At 39.7% G+C, this 17,384-nt stretch overlaps 1 protein-coding gene across 33 annotated transcripts in view; it reads left to right on the forward strand.

Moving 5' to 3' along the window:
- LOC147023651 (neurexin-1-like) overlaps positions 1-13,223 on the forward strand; it is a 1,116,838-nt gene extending 1,103,615 nt beyond the window's left edge. For 19 of the 33 annotated variants that reach the window (XM_085889296.1, XM_085889311.1, XM_085889305.1 and 16 more), the window contains 2 exons: positions 3,675-3,753; positions 10,807-13,223. In XM_085889296.1, coding sequence (XP_085745422.1) covers positions 3,675-3,753; positions 10,807-11,711 — 984 coding nt within the window. In that variant the 3' untranslated portion in view covers positions 11,712-13,223. The remainder of the gene's footprint in view (positions 1-3,674; positions 3,754-10,806) is intronic. The other 14 variants (XM_085889318.1, XM_085889320.1, XM_085889323.1 and 11 more) reach the window with 2 other exon arrangements.
- Positions 13,224-17,384: the final 4,161 nt, after the last annotated feature.

The raw sequence follows: 17,384 nt of genomic DNA on the forward strand, positions 1-17,384 counted from the left end.
CGGCTTTGATTGTGGTCTTGTGGCAGGGTTTTTGTGGGAAACAGTCATTTCTTTTCATGCCACATTCAAACAATGTGTACGTTAGAAAGCAGTTAATTTATCAGTTGTAAAAGACAAGTTAGCCTGGTGTTGGCTTAGCGGTTAAGGTGGCTGGCTTGGGACCTTAGTGTCCTGAGTTTGAGCTCCTGTCGACCATTGAATTAACACCAGGTGTGGTTGACTCAGCCTATCATCTTTCCAAGGTCGACGAAATGAGTACCAGTGTACTGAGGTAATAACCATTCAGGGTAGCCTGCGTCGGGGTGGTGACCCATCCAGGGACCATACTCCTCAGCCGTAGAATGAAACTGCCTCAGCAGCCCTATGTGCCTTTATGGCACAAAAGGAATGGTATTATTATATTATTAAAAGACAAGTTAAGAATTCAAAGAAGCAAAGTATACAAATGGATGATTACACATGTAATTAGTGGGTTTTGCATGTTTTACATAACTTGACATGCATTGGTATCTCATGTCCGCTTGAGGCTCTCTGATGTGTCTGGACACGCACTCAGTTTTTGTCATTGACTCCGCCAGAATGCTTGTCATGGTATATGTTGTCTTCTTGCCATCAATGGTGTGTGATATAACTCGCTGGCCTCCTCTGTTGACTGGCACACGTTCTGGTGGGATATATGTATTCACCTCTCCTCTGACGGTTGTTGTTGAGGATCCACATGGAGGGCAGCAGCTGCTGATGTCATGAATGTCCGTAGTTCTGTGTAGGATATGCAATACCCCAGGGCACTCGTGATATCAATCAGCTTATTGGTATTGGTGTGTACTGGTATTCGCCTGATCTTTGGCGATCGTGTTTGAAGTTAATCGTGTTCTAATATCCCAGGCAATTTGCTCAGGCAGCATGTGTCTATGTCAATGTCCTCTCCATCTCTGTACTTTTTGCTGTCCATCATCCAACCAATAAGTTTGCACAGCAAAGGATCGACAAATGTTCTGTGTGCATCAAGATTTGTCTCCCCAGGAGAATAGTATTCAGCATCGAGCTTACGTGTGAGAGCTATTCGGTTGTGCAAGAAGCCAACTGCACGGTGCACAACTGGTTTCAGGCTCAATTAATTCCTCTTTAGCAGAAGTAAGTTTTCTTGCTCGTTGATTTGCCTTGAGAGGCTTCGCCAACAGACACGTCATTTGAGCAGACACGATCAGAGCCACCTTTCTGTCGAATGAATAACAGAGTTGGCCATTTTTTTTGCAAATATTTCAATTTCAGTTTTTGTGAGGCGTATGTAACTGCAGTCATCTGCATTAGTATCCTATAGGGGTTGCCTGTTTGGACTCTGTATTTGATCTGAACTCCTTTTATGAGTTGCTGAATAGCCTTTCAGTGGACATCATTTTCCGTCGCTGTACTCGTTCTTCTTCTAACTGCTACTAGATGTTTGTTTCATTAATGTACGAGGAGAAGCAGTTTCTCTTCCTATGACACCGAGCTCAGCTGCAACTAGGTGACCATTCACAACCCCTCGCAACCTGGTTATCACTTGGATATCATTTTGCTCTTCTGCAACCTGCATGACTTTCGTGCACATGCTCTCCTTGCTTGATTCTCCATCAAGTACGGACTCGACGATTGAGGTTTTCCCACGAATGAAGCAGTTCGTTTTCCAATCAAATGTTGTTTTACCTGCAACCGATCGAGTAAGGCGTGTAATTGAACTGCCTTCACCTGCATGCACTCTTCGCTGTACACCATCACCACCATCTGATTCACCACCACCTTGGGTTAGAGACACCCTACGTTTCTCCACAGTCCTTTCTACTTGCGTTTGATGACAGTGAGTTCCTCTACAGTTTCTGTGACAGTGAAAAGATGACTGTACCATGTAGGATTTGCTGCTCATGCTCGAAAATTTGTTTTGCTACATTGTCTTTCTCTGCATTCCCAAAATAGAGTCTAGTTTGGACACATCAAGTGTGAGACCCACAGTCTTTGTGGCATTCTTGTGCAAAGGTACAAATAGTCTTGTCAAAGGCAGCTTTGCATTTCTTTTCAGAAGGCCCAATCGTCAAATTCAGAAGCCGTGCATGGAATGTCGATAAACCACAGACCAGGAAAAGCACCTTGTTTCTGAAAACAAATGAACCAGTCATTGTGACGTGGCACATTGATTAACATCCATTTCTTCATCAAAGATTTAATGGATAACAGCATAATATATGTAAATGGAGTTCCTTCAAATAACAAGCATGCTAAATAGGAAACAATTTATGATCATGAAACAAGCTAGACACTATTCTATGAATGTGTGAAATATTTTTATTCATCTAAATCTAAATTCAGATAAATTAAATAGTCTGGATGAACATATTGAACTTCAAAATCAATATCGTGATTTGAAAGGTGTTTTTTGCTGTGCAAAGAGGTATCGGGCATCGGAAGCAATTTTGATGCAGAATGGTTCACATTAAGGGGAAATGACCTTGTAACAGTTCTGTGTAGCAGAAAGCTGCAAAAGAAAAAAAGAAAGCACAAATAAATTATTTCATTTTTAACGCAAAAGAAAGTTTTTGGCAAAACCACCCACTTGAGAATTTACTGCCGAGGGTTCGAGTCTGAAAACCGCTCTTGTAGCCGGAGTTTTAAAAATATTTTGATGATGTTTGTTGTTATTTGTCAGGTGGTATACCAGGTGCGAGAAAAACTGCAATTGGGACAATTGGAAATTTAAAGATATTTTATTCAAACAGGTATGAAAACAATATATGTGAACATGCTCAGAAACCAATTTTCCAAAATGCTGTTTCCTGGATTGAGGGTACAGGTTCACAAAAACGTCAAATTCTCAGTTCGCACAGGTTTCCCTGCAATGTCATCTGAATGCAGATTCTTTATCCTGAGACCCAAAGCTTTGATTTTATCCATGAGGACAAATGTTGTACCACGGGTGTGGGTAACTCCTCGAATCGAACACTTTTAGGCCATCTGCTGCTCGACTCATCATCAAAGACCTGATTCACAAATCCCATAATGAAATATGAAAGTAACAAATTATATTGTTTAAAGTATTGTTGCATAAGCTATGATATTTTTGGCAACCATATTCCTCAAGAGTTTATTTTCATCATTCTTCTGGGATTGCCCAATGCACGATCTTCAACACAAGTACATTCGTGTGACTGATCAAACCAACATAGGTGTTACCAAATCCCTTTCTCTACAAACTTGAAATTGATTAGTGCACTGCTGTTTAGTGAACATAGTGCTGATGCTGAAGCTGGAATACAGATAACAATAGACTCGGCGGTGTAATGTATAGAGCGTCCTCTCCGAATCTGGGAGGTCGGTGGTTGAAACCCGACCGAGTTATTCCAAAGATTTAAATATGGTACGTGCTGCTTGATGCTCTGCATTTACAAAGGGTAGAGCTCAGGTACACAACTGTTGATTGGCAACCAAAGCACAGGCTTAAATGGGCCAATTGACCTCCTCCTGCATTGAATCTTGCAAGGGAACACCAAATTCAACAATAATAGCAATAAAGCAACTTATAGATGCTGTGAGGTCATTGAACTATGGAAGGACATTGTGTAACAAAAGAAAGCAAATGTGAATAAAAAATAAATAATCTGGAGCAACATTTTTATATGTAGAATGTTTCTTCCTTTCTGCAGATCACCGATGACTTGCTTGTGGCATCCGCAGAGTGTCCCACAGACGATGAGGACATCGAGGAATGTGAGCCCAACTCAGGTGGGCCCAACCCTGCTTGCACACCTCATCTTTTTTTCCCCCACAATATGCCTTACATCGCTGAATCTATAGCAGCATTTGTCCAAGAACAATTGCTGAATAGATTAACAGCAATGTCACCTGCAACCCATCATTTGTCTGTGTCATTTAAAATATGCTTTCGTTTATGCACACATTTTAAATGACATGGATAGATGTGTTTTCCATCCTGAGTTTTTCCAGTTGATGTCTGGTTTGCAGGTAAGGAGCAGTAGAATCACAGCCTGTTTTCAAACCCTTTGCAAATATGTCCTGCAAACCTAATTTGTAGTGTAGTAGTGCATTCTGGTGAAATATTCCACCAGTCAGATATCTCCTCCATCTTTCCCCCAAACCAAATAACTTGATTCATGAAGTGGTTTAATGTGTGTCCCATCATCACTAGCCCTTGAACTCTGCCCATGGGCAACCTATTCAAATGAGTTGTTTGTTTTGGCTTTCGTGGAATTGTCAATTGGCTTCAGAGTGTGTATAAAAATCATCCGAACCACCCCTGACACCGTTTCAAACCTTTCTATGATTCAGTCCAGGCAGGGTCACACTCCGCTAGTCAGACACAGAACACAGCCACTGCATGACCGAATCCTTTTTTATCCTTTGTCCTCATCTCTCCATGCTTTGCCGTTAGTCAGAACATGCTTTTAAAACATTTTTGTTTATTTTTTTGGCATCCATTTGTTATTTCTACCTGATTCAACATTGATCTTTCTTCTTCCATTTACTATTTTCGAAACTTAAAATGCAACTCAACTTCCCCAAGGCGCTCACCTTTACCTCTTGCTGGCTTTTCAGAATAATGTGACTTTCCAATTGTTTGTGCTGTATTAATATGAACCTTACCTTCGCAGGGTTGAATTTTAAGTGAACCTTACGGGTGAAATGCATTCACTGTCCCCCTGGAGTGTGCAGGCTTCATCACAGACAAACCGTGAATAAGTTGTTCAACTTTTTGCTCTTAAATGTCAAGTGCTTGACAGTAGAAAAAAAATCTCTCTGTCCATCTGCGCTTCGACAATTTTGAGCTTTTGTCCAACATCCCATGAAGCTATTTGCACAACCTTAAAGCTAAGCCAGTTCGCAGCATGGCTCTTGCTTTGTCTCCTGAGAACTGCCTTCCACTGGGATGAAATATTTAGTTTGTGATTTTCCATTCAAGTATTCAGCCTGCATATAATGTACATACTACTGCAGTTCAGATAATTGAAATGGGAAATGTAGTGACATTACTTTGACAATACAAAGAATGTTTTTAATTTTAGCCACGGTCACAGTTTTCCGTATTTTTATGTATGTACGTACTTGCGGTGAGACGTTTGTTGCACTTGTGGACGGATAAACGTAGTCCCCTCAATCTGAACCAACAACCAGGGTCAAATTGTAGAAATAACTACCTTGCAGTTCTCTTCTTCATCAACAGTCAGTCGGACCAGACACTTGTTTTCATTAGTCCTGTTTTAAAAGCCAATTCAAAATTTGAAGAGATTCTCTGGATACTTGAGGATCATGCTGCGAATGTAAAGCAACGCATTAGATTCTCGGTTTGCTTTAGCCCTCTCAGGTCCTTTCCAGGAAGGCAGGCTTTGCTTTGTTGTCTAACCTTGCTCTTGCATCCTCTTGTGTGCCTGTGCTTCAGTTTCTGCATTCTCAAGGTGATCTTCTGTAGCAATCCATTCCTTGATATGGAAAAAAGTCTTTCGAAAGTTTTCCATTGAAACTAAACATTTATTTTCTTGAAATTTATCGAACAAATTGATCTCAATGTTATCCAAGTGCACATTAACACGAAGTATTTTATGATTATTATTACACAAGGTACAAGTAAATGCTTCAAGTGAATTAAATTTTGTTCATACGAAATGTCAGACCGCGAATGGGATTTTAAATACAGGTGTTGGTCGTCTCGGCAACAGCGATTATCTGAATTAAAATTTGATTCGCATCAAAATTTTACAAAAACATGAACCTATAGAGATATTAAATTATTTATTTACAAATCATAGAGCAATCCTCATGCGTATCGCTTTTTGAAGAAGGACCGTATGTGTATTTTATATTGTAGTATTTTAAGAGTTTTATTGGTATCTATTTAGTGTTTTGTAACTTTCCAGATTCTTTTTTTCAGTACTTTTATATTGTTATAACATAATTATCCAGATAATTTCTGAAGGATTTTTAAAAACTTTTTATTGCGATACATTTATGGATAACGTTTCGAGAAATTGTCATATTCTAGAAACTAATGCAGAACATGTGACTGTTTTGGCCTCCATCTTGGTTTTACCCAGAATGCTTTGATCAGCGTTGATGGCACTCCCATGAAAACTTACTCAAACTAGGGAATATCCATCCATCCATTGAACTATTATTTATTACCCTGCACTAGGAAAGCAAAAGGCAGGGTTAAGCGATCGGTAGCGTACGTACGTATGGCGTACGTCGTGTCTGCATTTTGTTAAGGGCGTACATCAAAAACCATTCAGCAGAGGAAATTGAAACTTTACCACATGTTACATGACCATGTGATATAGCAGTCACTCTTTTGAGGTCGACATTGGCCAAAGGTCAACAACTGAGGTGGAAATTTCTAAAATGGTCAATTTTCATCCGATTGACATGAAATTTGAACAGGATTTTCATATCACCTCATTGAATTCAACCACCAATTATAATTATTGAGGACAACTTGAGCCAAAAGGTCAACATAGGCCAAATTTCTGAAATCCTCACTTTTCATCCAATTGACTTGAAATGCGAACAGGATTTTCATATCAGCTCACTGAATTCAACCACCAATTGTTTGAGGTCATCAGAGACCAAAAGGTCACAACATAGGCTGAAATTTCTAAAATTGGTAATTTTTATCCGATTGACTTGAAATGTGAACAGTATTTTCATATCAGGTCACTGAATTCAACCACCAATTATTTTTGAGGTCAACATAGGCCATAAGGTCAACATTGGCTAAATTTCTGAAATCCTCAATTTCCATCCGATTGATTTGATGAAATGTGAACAGTATTTTCATATGAGCTCACTGAATTCAACCACCAATTCTTTTTGAGGTCAACATAGGCCAGAAGGTCAACATAGGCCAAAATTTCTGAAATTGTCAATTTTCATCTGATTGACGTGAAATTTGAACAGAATGTTCATATCGCCTCACTGAATTCAACCACCAATTATTTTTTAGGTCAACATAAGTCAAAAGGTCAACATTGGCCAAATTTCTGAAATCCTCAATTTTCATCCGATTGACTTGAAATTTGAACAGGATTTCCATGAAATGTCCATCATGTGTCACGTGGTCTGGCAGCCATATTGGATCAAAGGCAAAATCTTTGAAAATCTTCATAGGATAAACTGCCTTACTGATCAATGCAAAATTTAATTAATTGATCAACTACCCATGGGAAATATGGTTTTATAAAGATGACGTCATCAGTCACGTGGTCTGGCAACCATATTGGATCAAAGAAAAAAAACCTTCAAAAACAAAAGAATTAGCTCGCACCAAGTCTTTTTCAAGACTGCACAGGGTATGTATTTCTATGAATACCATCTAGTTACTATATGTTTCAAGCCTGGTGTTGGCTTAATGGTTAGGGTGGCTGGCTTGGGATCCTAAGGTCCTGAGTTCAAGCCCTGTTGGCTGCTGAATTAACATCAGGTGGGGTTGATTCAACCTGTAATCCTCCTGAGGTTCATGAAATGAGTACTAGTGTACTAGTAGAGGGGCAGAGCATCAGTGGCACAGCTGTGCTCCAAGAAATGGTTGGATTGGTGACCTGCCCAAGCTTGTGCAAAATAGTCAAGGAAAAACTGCTTTTGTAGTTCCAATGCTCTGTTCAAGAGTATGGGTCCAAGAAGAACAATATGTTCTCCTATTTAGAATGTCCATGTCTCCCTTGAACAATCCTTGTAGCATTACATTTATCATTTTGGTGTTTTGTTGAATTGACTTCTTTTGATTTCTGCAAAAATCTAGGGATAATTTCAGCTTATTAGGTGCCATTATATATCAGTCAGTCTTAATTGAGCACCGATCTAGCTTATAAGATTTGTGGCTATATATTTACACACCATTCAAACGAGTTTCATTCACAAACACCCGTCATGTCGTGCTGGTCTGAGGTAAACGGTCCATTGGACTCTTTTAACAATCATTTTACCAGCAATAATTATTGCATTTATGGTGTTTGAATGAAGTATCATATAGAATTACAATTTCTTTTTTTCCAAAAATTTCTTCCAAATACTGATTCAATCAGGTGAACATTTTTTATATCCAACCCAAAGCTCTTTCTTCTTTTTGTTCATTCAAACAATCTCATAAAATTGATATTTTCTACTGTAAAATGCAATTTGTCTTCACATTCCACTTCGATTTTAATACAGGTTTACATAGATTTTTTTTTGTATGTGCAATGATCACAAAATTCCATCAAAAGTCTAATACATCTCGTTAAATTATCTTTTTCAATAATTAAATTGGTGTTTTCTTCGATATATTACGAATTGTAACAGCACTACTGGTCAGTAGATTTAGGGTATTACATCAGAGAGCCGTGCGTTTCTACTCAAATCGCTGCTGTGCCTTTGAGGAATAGCAAGCATGTTGTAGTTAAAATGAAAACCTTGATAACAGACACTGTGGGTTCCTGACAGTGAATGACTGGTATCCATAATGAGCACACAGTTTTTTTCACGCACTCAAGGTGGCTTGTTGGATTGCACGGAGTATTAATTTGACCTTGCAAACTGTGCCTTGAAATTGAGGAATTGCAAAGGTCTTGATTCTTTTGCCAAAGCCAGAAACCAGAAGTGCTTTATGATGGAGAATCATCCAGACACGGATCAATTTTCAAACCTGACTATCGATATCCCGGTGGTTAACGGACTTGCAGGATAAGGGATCGGATTATTTTGACCTTGCCGTTCATCACGACGACATTACTCAACCTGATATACCCCACTCACTTTCCATTCCATCCACCTTATCCGTCAGCAACAACGACTCTGCCGCCAACCTTTTTTGACAGCCACAGCCTTTTACATGAAGTTATCTGATAACAATTACCATTATCATATGGGATCGAATTAAAGTTAAGAATATTTTTACTCCTACGAATAGTGTATAGATAACTTTTTGTCCTGAGTTGGCGGTCCAGAGTAAAATCCTCCAACACAGCTGCCATATCACATCAATGACACAACATTCATCATCAGATGAATAAGTTAATTCATTACAGTTTCACTTTCAACTTCTTTTATTTTTGTGGCTTTCTGCTTAGAAAAGCAAGCTTAGAAAAGCAAGCAACATCCTGAGACACATACAGTGCTACTGCCTTCAAATATAACTAATAAAGAATAGTCATTCAAATATAAGTGAACAGATAATGAGTTGATAAATTGCAGCTCAAAGTGAATTAGCAGAATTTCCTCTCGCTGAACCTAAATTCTCGAGCAATACAGTATCTTAGGAGCATTGAACATCATAATACAATGTCTTGTACCAAATAAAGCAAAAGTATAAATGCAGATTTAAAGAGGCATGTTAAACACATTGTTGTTTTAAATACCTAAATACAGAAGTAGCATCTTGAGCTGTGGTGTGGCTTCCATTGTCTTCCATGTTGTGTCAGGCATGCTGGCGATCACAGCTTTATGTCGTACCCTGCTGGCAACCTTTCTATTTCCTGTGCTTAGTCATTCCACTCAAGTAAATGTCTGCATTAAACACACACAAACACACAACACACACACATACTACACACACCACACACAAATACACACTTGCACATACCACCACACACATACATACACACATCACACACAACACACACACAAATACACACACATACACTTGCACAAACATAAACACACCACACACACCCTTGCGCACACACACACACACCACATACACACGCACACACACACACACACACACACACACACACACACACACACACACATTGATCACCATAATGTCCCCTTTTACCCCATCCGTACTCAGCTAATACAGCTAGCGTATGCTTTCTCTTGTGCCATCAACTGTGGAGAAAGAGATTACAGTACATCCGTCTGGCCCAGCCCATGCTGCACGCTTAATGCTCATTACATTAAAGTGCACAATGTGAAGTTAATTCGAGTAATTTTCAGAAAATGAAATCTTGTGTGCCTTAATTGAGACTTTTATAAAGGCAGTTATTGTTTTTTGTTGTTTTTTTTTTTAAAAGAGGAAGATTTTTGCTGCTATTGTCACAGCATAATATTTTACCAAGTAATGTTGCAGAATTAGATTAAGCTGTGTGTACAGAAAATATGAATCATTTAAAGGCAACAATGTTTTTTATATATATATATATATATATATATATATATATATATATATATATATATATGAATATGTGTATATTTTGATGTTTATATGTGTATATATATATATATATATATATATATATATATATATATATATATATATATATATATATATATATATATATATATATACTGTTATATCAAATATATATACCAGACGTTCTCATGCAACTTTGTTTTATTTATTTTTTTCTTCATGCAAAAATCATGAGGGCAATTTATTAATGTAAGTCAAATTAATTGTGTGGCTTATGCTCTTCTTCTCATTTTTTTTTCCTTTCCAGTAACAATAATGTTTTGGATAAAGCACATCACTGCATTCAGACAATTCAACTCATGTGTATTGCTTTGAATTGTAAAACCGTTACTTTGTAAATGCATCTTCAGCAGTTTCACTTTCAACTTCTTTTCTTTTTGTGGCTTTCTGCTTAGAAAAGCAAGCTAGATATTTCATTTCTCCATTTTTCTTTTTTCACCACCTGCTGTGTAAAAAAACAAACTTTTTCTTTCAGTTCTTGTGCTCTGTGTTTTCTATTCTTTTTTGCCTTCCTGTTTGTCATTGTTATGAAATACTTTATTTCCTTCTTATTCTAACTTTCTATCCTTAAGGGGTTTCTATCTTTTCTTCTTTCCTAGGAGGCGAACTAATTTACCCTGTAATCACTGAAGACCCTTTAGAAACCCCACCGCTAGCAACTCGCACACCTTTCATCCCCCCACCCCCTACTTTCCGTCCGTACTTCACCGTCATCTCCACCACCAAAGATTCTCTGGCCCAGGCCCCTGGGGGGGCCCCACCCTGCCTTTCGGATCAGGATGATGATGATTGTGCCGATGGTGCAATCGTCTCGGGCTTTGGCTCTGGTGAGACCTATGACTCTAGCCTCCCCCCAACAGACGATGAAGATTTTGATACCTCAGCAGTGCCCGGCCGTGGCTCCACCGGCTTTGGGGGTGGTCAAAGTGCACGCAACCCAAAGCTCGAAAGGAAAACATTTAGGCCCAAGAAACGTCAGCCTGGTGCCACAAAAGGCCGAGACTCTTCCATAGCACCTGATCTCTTTGGCTCATCAGTGACTCCAGAAATGGTGGTGCACAACAAGTACCCAGCGGGAAACATGAAACCCAATCCTGACATAGTTCTGCTGCCTCTGCCCACAGGCTATGATGTTGACAACCCGAAGCTGCGCAAGGCCGCAATAACCTCGCCCGTGTTTCGTAATGTCCCCACAGCTAATCCAACTGATGCGGGAATGGGTCGTGGCCTGCCAGGTGCATCAGGTGTCGCACGCGAATCGAGCAGTACCACGGGGATGGTCGTGGGCATCATCGCTGCCGCAGCCCTCTGCATCCTCATCCTCCTCTACGCTATGTACAAATACCGCAACCGGGATGAGGGCTCATACCATGTGGATGAGAGCCGTAATTACATCAGCAGCTCTGCCCAGACCAACGGCGTCATTGTCAAAGAGAACCAGGCAAACGGTTCAAAGGGAGCTGGTAAAGGCAAGAAGAATAAGGACAAGGAGTATTATGTGTAGCCAACGAGTGAAGGTTCAGAAGAGGTAGGGTTGTGTGCACAGGGGACTTGCAAGTAACAGGTAAGGCTTGCATTAAATCCTCCAACACAGCTGCCTCATGCAAAGAACCAAAGTTTGCAGCAAAGCGATGTGAGAACGAAGCTGGAAATTGTGCAAACTCTGTTATGCAGACCCAGTGGACTTGGCTTCAATGCACAAGCCAAGTAAACCTGACTTTGTCTTTTCTCCACGGAAAACTCCGACCAATCACATTTCTCGACATCCCGGTTTGAAACACCACGTCAAGCTGATAGGTTATTCCCACCCATTACTTGTGTTTGTTTACTGCTCAGGCATGTAACCCTAACACCATTAAGCCACAACACCAAGAGAACATTGTACAGAGACAGAATAAGAAAATCTATAAATGTTATAGTGTTGTTTCTCAGTAATGTAACGTGTTGTTTGCATTGCTGTGTGTACGCGTCATTGTTGAAAGATGAAAAATGCCTCTGAGGAACATTACATGTAAAATGAAAACCCCTAAATCTAGGCATGTTGTCCAAGGCAAGAAAACCTGAATATATTTGTTAACCGCAGGTGAAGATACCTGCCTTTCATTGGGCTAAAACAGATGTGCTTGTAAATGCCATGATCCCTTCATATTTTTTATCCATGCCACCATGATGAAGAAGCACATCGGCACACAAAACTACATTCAACATAATTATTTCCACCATTGCAAGAGATTACTTATAGATTCCACATGGTTCGTAAAAGGGAAAACGTCTGGCATTCCGGGAATTTGTTACTTATATTCGAACAACTTATCTATCTCTGCAGTGTTTGGTTTTGATGGAACTTTGCATTTTTGTGAACACGTGATTTGTACGGTGCATTCAACGAACCACTAAGTTTACATACACCATTCGGAATGGGTAAAAAAAAGGTCTTATTTTGAGTTCAAATGCTTCAACCATAACAATGAGCTTTCCGGAAACCTGGAGTTGACGCTGATTGCCGGTGAACAGAAGAATCCAATTTTTTCCAGGTCTCTTTGGTTTAGCAGTTTGCTCCGGTTCCGTGGACTGGGGGGCATGTTGATGACTTAAGTTGCGAGATTGAAACATCCACAAGAAATGCATTTTGTTTATTGCCACACGTTAGTTGTCTATATGGGTTTATTGGCGAATTGATGGCCTTGACCCCAAACTTACCGGTGATCTGTTTTTGGTCAGATGTGATGAAGAATTTTATGTCAAACTTAAATGGATTCCCTGGCCTTCCACCAATGACCCCTGCATCGTGCCATCTTTGTGCCGCAATGTTTTCAGCTGCTGGTGTTCAGTTGAAGCCACAGAATGGCTTCTGTGTGGTTTATGAACTGTTTTGTTGGTGGCTTATGAAAACAAAAGGTTGCTATATTGCAGTCGTGGAGGTGTTGCTTCGGATTTAAAAGAAAAAAAAAATCACATTTCTCTTCTCTGTTTTTGGGTTCAGAAACCACTTAGCAATAAAAAGAAGTGGTTAAAATGCCTGAAAGTTTGATTTCCATTCAGAACACGTAAAGCTGTGTGAATGCATTGTGCTGATCAAACTGTGATAAGACTCTGTAGAGACTATATCCAGCGAGAATTGCTGAGATTGCTGCCACACATCATTGCCAAGCCGTATGGTCCTCGACAGGAATCGATTTGAGATTCTTAGCTTGGGCTTCGCACTCATGGGAACTCATACATTACCTTGCTGTTTGGTCACGTTGAAGTTTTCACTCATCTACTATTACCATCTCACCGATAAATATTGTGAAACATCAGCGAGAGCCCATCGTGTTCCTTAAAAAATACATTGTGTACCATGGAGCAAGCCTTGGCACCTCTCAACATTGATGCCAAATCCATGGAAGGTGTCTCAATGAAAGAGCGTCGGAACGAAGCGGCATCTTCAAATATATCTCCGTAACCAAACACAATAATAACAATGTCCATTCTTTTGAATATCGGTAACTTCTATGACGTGGAATCATTCTTTGACGCTTTAATTTAACGGCTGAGTTTCGATTATATAAAATTTGATTGGGTACAATTCCTGGAGGACTTTATGTGCAGGTTAAATGAAAGACAAGAAAACTTGCAATGGAACATTACTACCTTGCAGAAAAAAAAAAGACTACTTATAACCAATCAGATTATTCAAGTATTCTTTCCTGGTTTGATCGTAACTATTGGAAATGAAACGTTTTCATTGTAACACATTTCACCACTATTTGTGGAACAATATAAATTTTATTCCTCAAATCGATTCAGCAGCACGCCAGAGGTAATGAAGATTGATTCTCATGGCACCTCGGCAGCCAGGTTGTGTACAACCGGCTGGACTTGATTTTTTTATATGTTTTTTTTTAAGAGCATCTCAGGCTCATCGAGGAACCTGGAAATGGAATCACTTATCGGACAAGGATATTAGGAGACATTGGTGATGTTTTAAAATTAGTTAAACAGCGATTACGAGATGATGGACAAATCAACAAAGTGTATGGAATTTGTACTGGGGATGCCAGCCATCATGGGACGCGTGCTCATATGGAAATGCCAAGCAGTCCAAACCAACTGTTCATTTTTGTTTATTTTCTCGACACCTGCAATACTGCTGTTTCATTCGCCTTGACCTCAACATAAAAAAAAAATACAACAGGAACATTACTCCTTTCTATCATGCAAAGTACCTTCTCCTGGCGAATAAGTGACCACAAATCATTGTGTTTGTAATTCCGATATAAAGAGTAAACTTACAGTTCCCACAAATCTATTTACTTATCATCATCATTAGCATCCTGATGATCAGAAGAAATCTTCATCATCTTGTAAACCTTGAACGCCACCGGAGCCTCAGTGTATTTACGAGTTCGTCAATGTAAACAAGTGCACAAAAAGGAGGTTCCGATGGCATTGCAGAAAATGTTAGGGTAGGTGTTTTAGCAAAAGTTTGAACGACATTGTCCCATTGAGGGGTCTTCCAACGCCGACCCATCGGCAGTGGAGTTTTTGTTATTTATTTCTCCACAGGATAGGCGGAATCACATGAGTGACCCGAGCGGATTTTAGCCCATGCATGGCTTGGTCGGAATATTACTAATTCCACCGGTCTTTTCATATCGAATGTTACCAGTTTTAACCTCCCCTAGGGATTTACACAAACAGGGGAAATGAAATGATTTCTCACATGCGCTGCTTGCAAAATCGGATCACCACACAGAATGTGCTCTTAAGGAGTAACAGGTTTATTTACAGAAAAGGCACAAGACCATGAAAACGGAGAAGCCACACAATGGCCATGAGAACATAATAATTCACACACACAACGGGGTGAACCAGGTGAGTCCTTCATCAAAGGATACCGGTACCAGGTATCTAAATGGTGCTCCACCGGCACAGGTCTCCAGCCACGACACGGACCAGCGAACAGGCGAGGGGCTCGTGGATGAAGACACTTTGGAAAGCGAAGCAGCAGGCTTGTATTTCGGGTGGCCAGGGAGAACGGGGCTGGCCACACATATGGTTCTCAAAGCTTGCGAAGCCCAGATGAGGAGATACAATCTTCAAGAGCAAAACCCCGAAAACGAGAAGAGAATGAACAGCACATATTTTGGGTCTTTTATTGCCTCCCCTACGTCCACGCCTCACGTTCTGAATTTCATTTACTCAAACAGCGGTACCAGCCGGTGAGGGGAGCATGTCATTACCAGCAATACCCACTCCAATCATGGGACACATTGCAGTTTGCCAAGAGTGACGTGCCCTCAAAGGTCCTTGTAATGCCGGCATCTTGTTGGATGCCTACAACAAAGATCTTGAGCAGTGAGTAGGGAGAGGGGGTTGTTTGCCCAAACAGGATACAAACGTCCAGAAAATCTCCGTTCTTCTTACCTCTCTTGGCGGCTCACCTGATTTGCAGAGAGAACAAAAACGAATAACACTTTCTTACCTTATGTTAATGTCAACACTGCACCACTCAGAGCAGACATAATGACAAGACAACTTCACTCTAAAAAAATCTCTGTTGCAAAAGAATGTTCAAAGCAACACGAGCACACGTTACATGATAATTATCATCGATCGAATATATACACTCCCTCAAACATAATATTTTGTGGAAGAAAAGGTTATTATCTTTATTTTTTCAAACAGAATTATTTGCTGAGCAATGTATACATTTAACAACCTCACTTGCACGTGTGTGTGTGTGTGTGTGTACATATATATATATATATATATATATATATATATATATATATATATATATATATATATATATATATATATCCTAGCTGGGTGTGCTTACACATTGTGTGAGCATACGAACCATGCTTCCTCATTGGTTTGGGTCGCTCACCTGCATTTTATTGTTCATCTGTTTGCATTTTCATTTACGGAAGCTTTCTGACAGTTCTGTGATTTTTCCTGGTGTCTCGGCTTCGATGTCCATCAACGCACAAAATTAATGTGCTTGCCCATTGTCTCGGGTCACTCACCTACATTCTTTTTTCATTTATTTATATTTTCATTTATGGATTTTATCCAATGATTCTGTGAATTTTTCCAGGGTAGCGGCTTTGATATCCATCGGCACGCAAACTTTCAGCTTTCTACGTCACCCGGAAGGTACTGATCCTAAATATCAGTCAGTGAGTGATTCAGTCAATAGTTAGAAAGAGCTACATATATATATATATATATATATATATATATATATATATATATATATATATATATATATATATATATATATATATATATATATACAGTATAAAATTGGGGCGGATGGGATTACAAATTTTTAAAGAAGAAGGCGCTTCCAACCAAAAGTAAAAACTAGATCGACTCTGCTAATTTGAGCAAAAAAGCGAGAGCAGATCCACTCTCAGGCAACGTTTCCCCAGCTTCGCAGCTGTCTTCATCAAGCACAATAGACTATTGTTTATCCCCCATTTTATCCCTGGATCACCCTCAAAAGTTTTCATACTGATCAGATGTAGCGTTTTACATATGCAATTATGACATCATAATGAAGTCACCGATGACATCATAGAAATCATACTCATTCCCCATGAGGAGTACTTGCTATGTGTCAAGTTTCAATATTTTCCTTGGTGCGGTTTCAGAGATACAGAGGTCCAAAGTTTTTCCGTTTTAACAACATGGTTGCCACACCACATGACCTCTGACGTCATAATTTTGTTTACACATTCTCCATGAGTAGTCGCACTCTGGTGAAATTTTCGTCTCAATCCGACAAGCGGTTATGGAGACAAACAAACGACCCAAACGCAATACCCTCTCCTTCGGCGAGAGTAAATACTGTATATATAAAGTAAAATATTGATTTCCGGTTCCGGGTTTGGAGCATCGACAGGTCTCCTTCAGGGCTCTCTGCTGATGATCTCAAAGTTAAGTTTCCGGTCGTTATCTGTCCCGTTTTAACTGCTTATTCTCTCACTTACATGTTACTGTGCGTTCCGAGTTCGGTTTTGTTTCAAAAATCGTGCTATTTTGTCAACTTTGTCATACCGAACGCTTGAGGCCTACCCTTGAGGCTTGAGGCCTAACGGTACGATCGTGTTTTGTTTTTTCTCCCCATACCTTCAATTTCTATCTTCCCCACTTTCTTAACGTCCCCCATCCCTCCCAATTAATC

The sequence above is a fragment of the Eptatretus burgeri genome, chromosome 7 (genome assembly GCF_056783735.1).
Source record: "Eptatretus burgeri isolate ZD-2024b chromosome 7, Ebu_testis_v1, whole genome shotgun sequence".
NCBI lineage: Eukaryota > Metazoa > Chordata > Myxini > Myxiniformes > Myxinidae > Eptatretus > Eptatretus burgeri.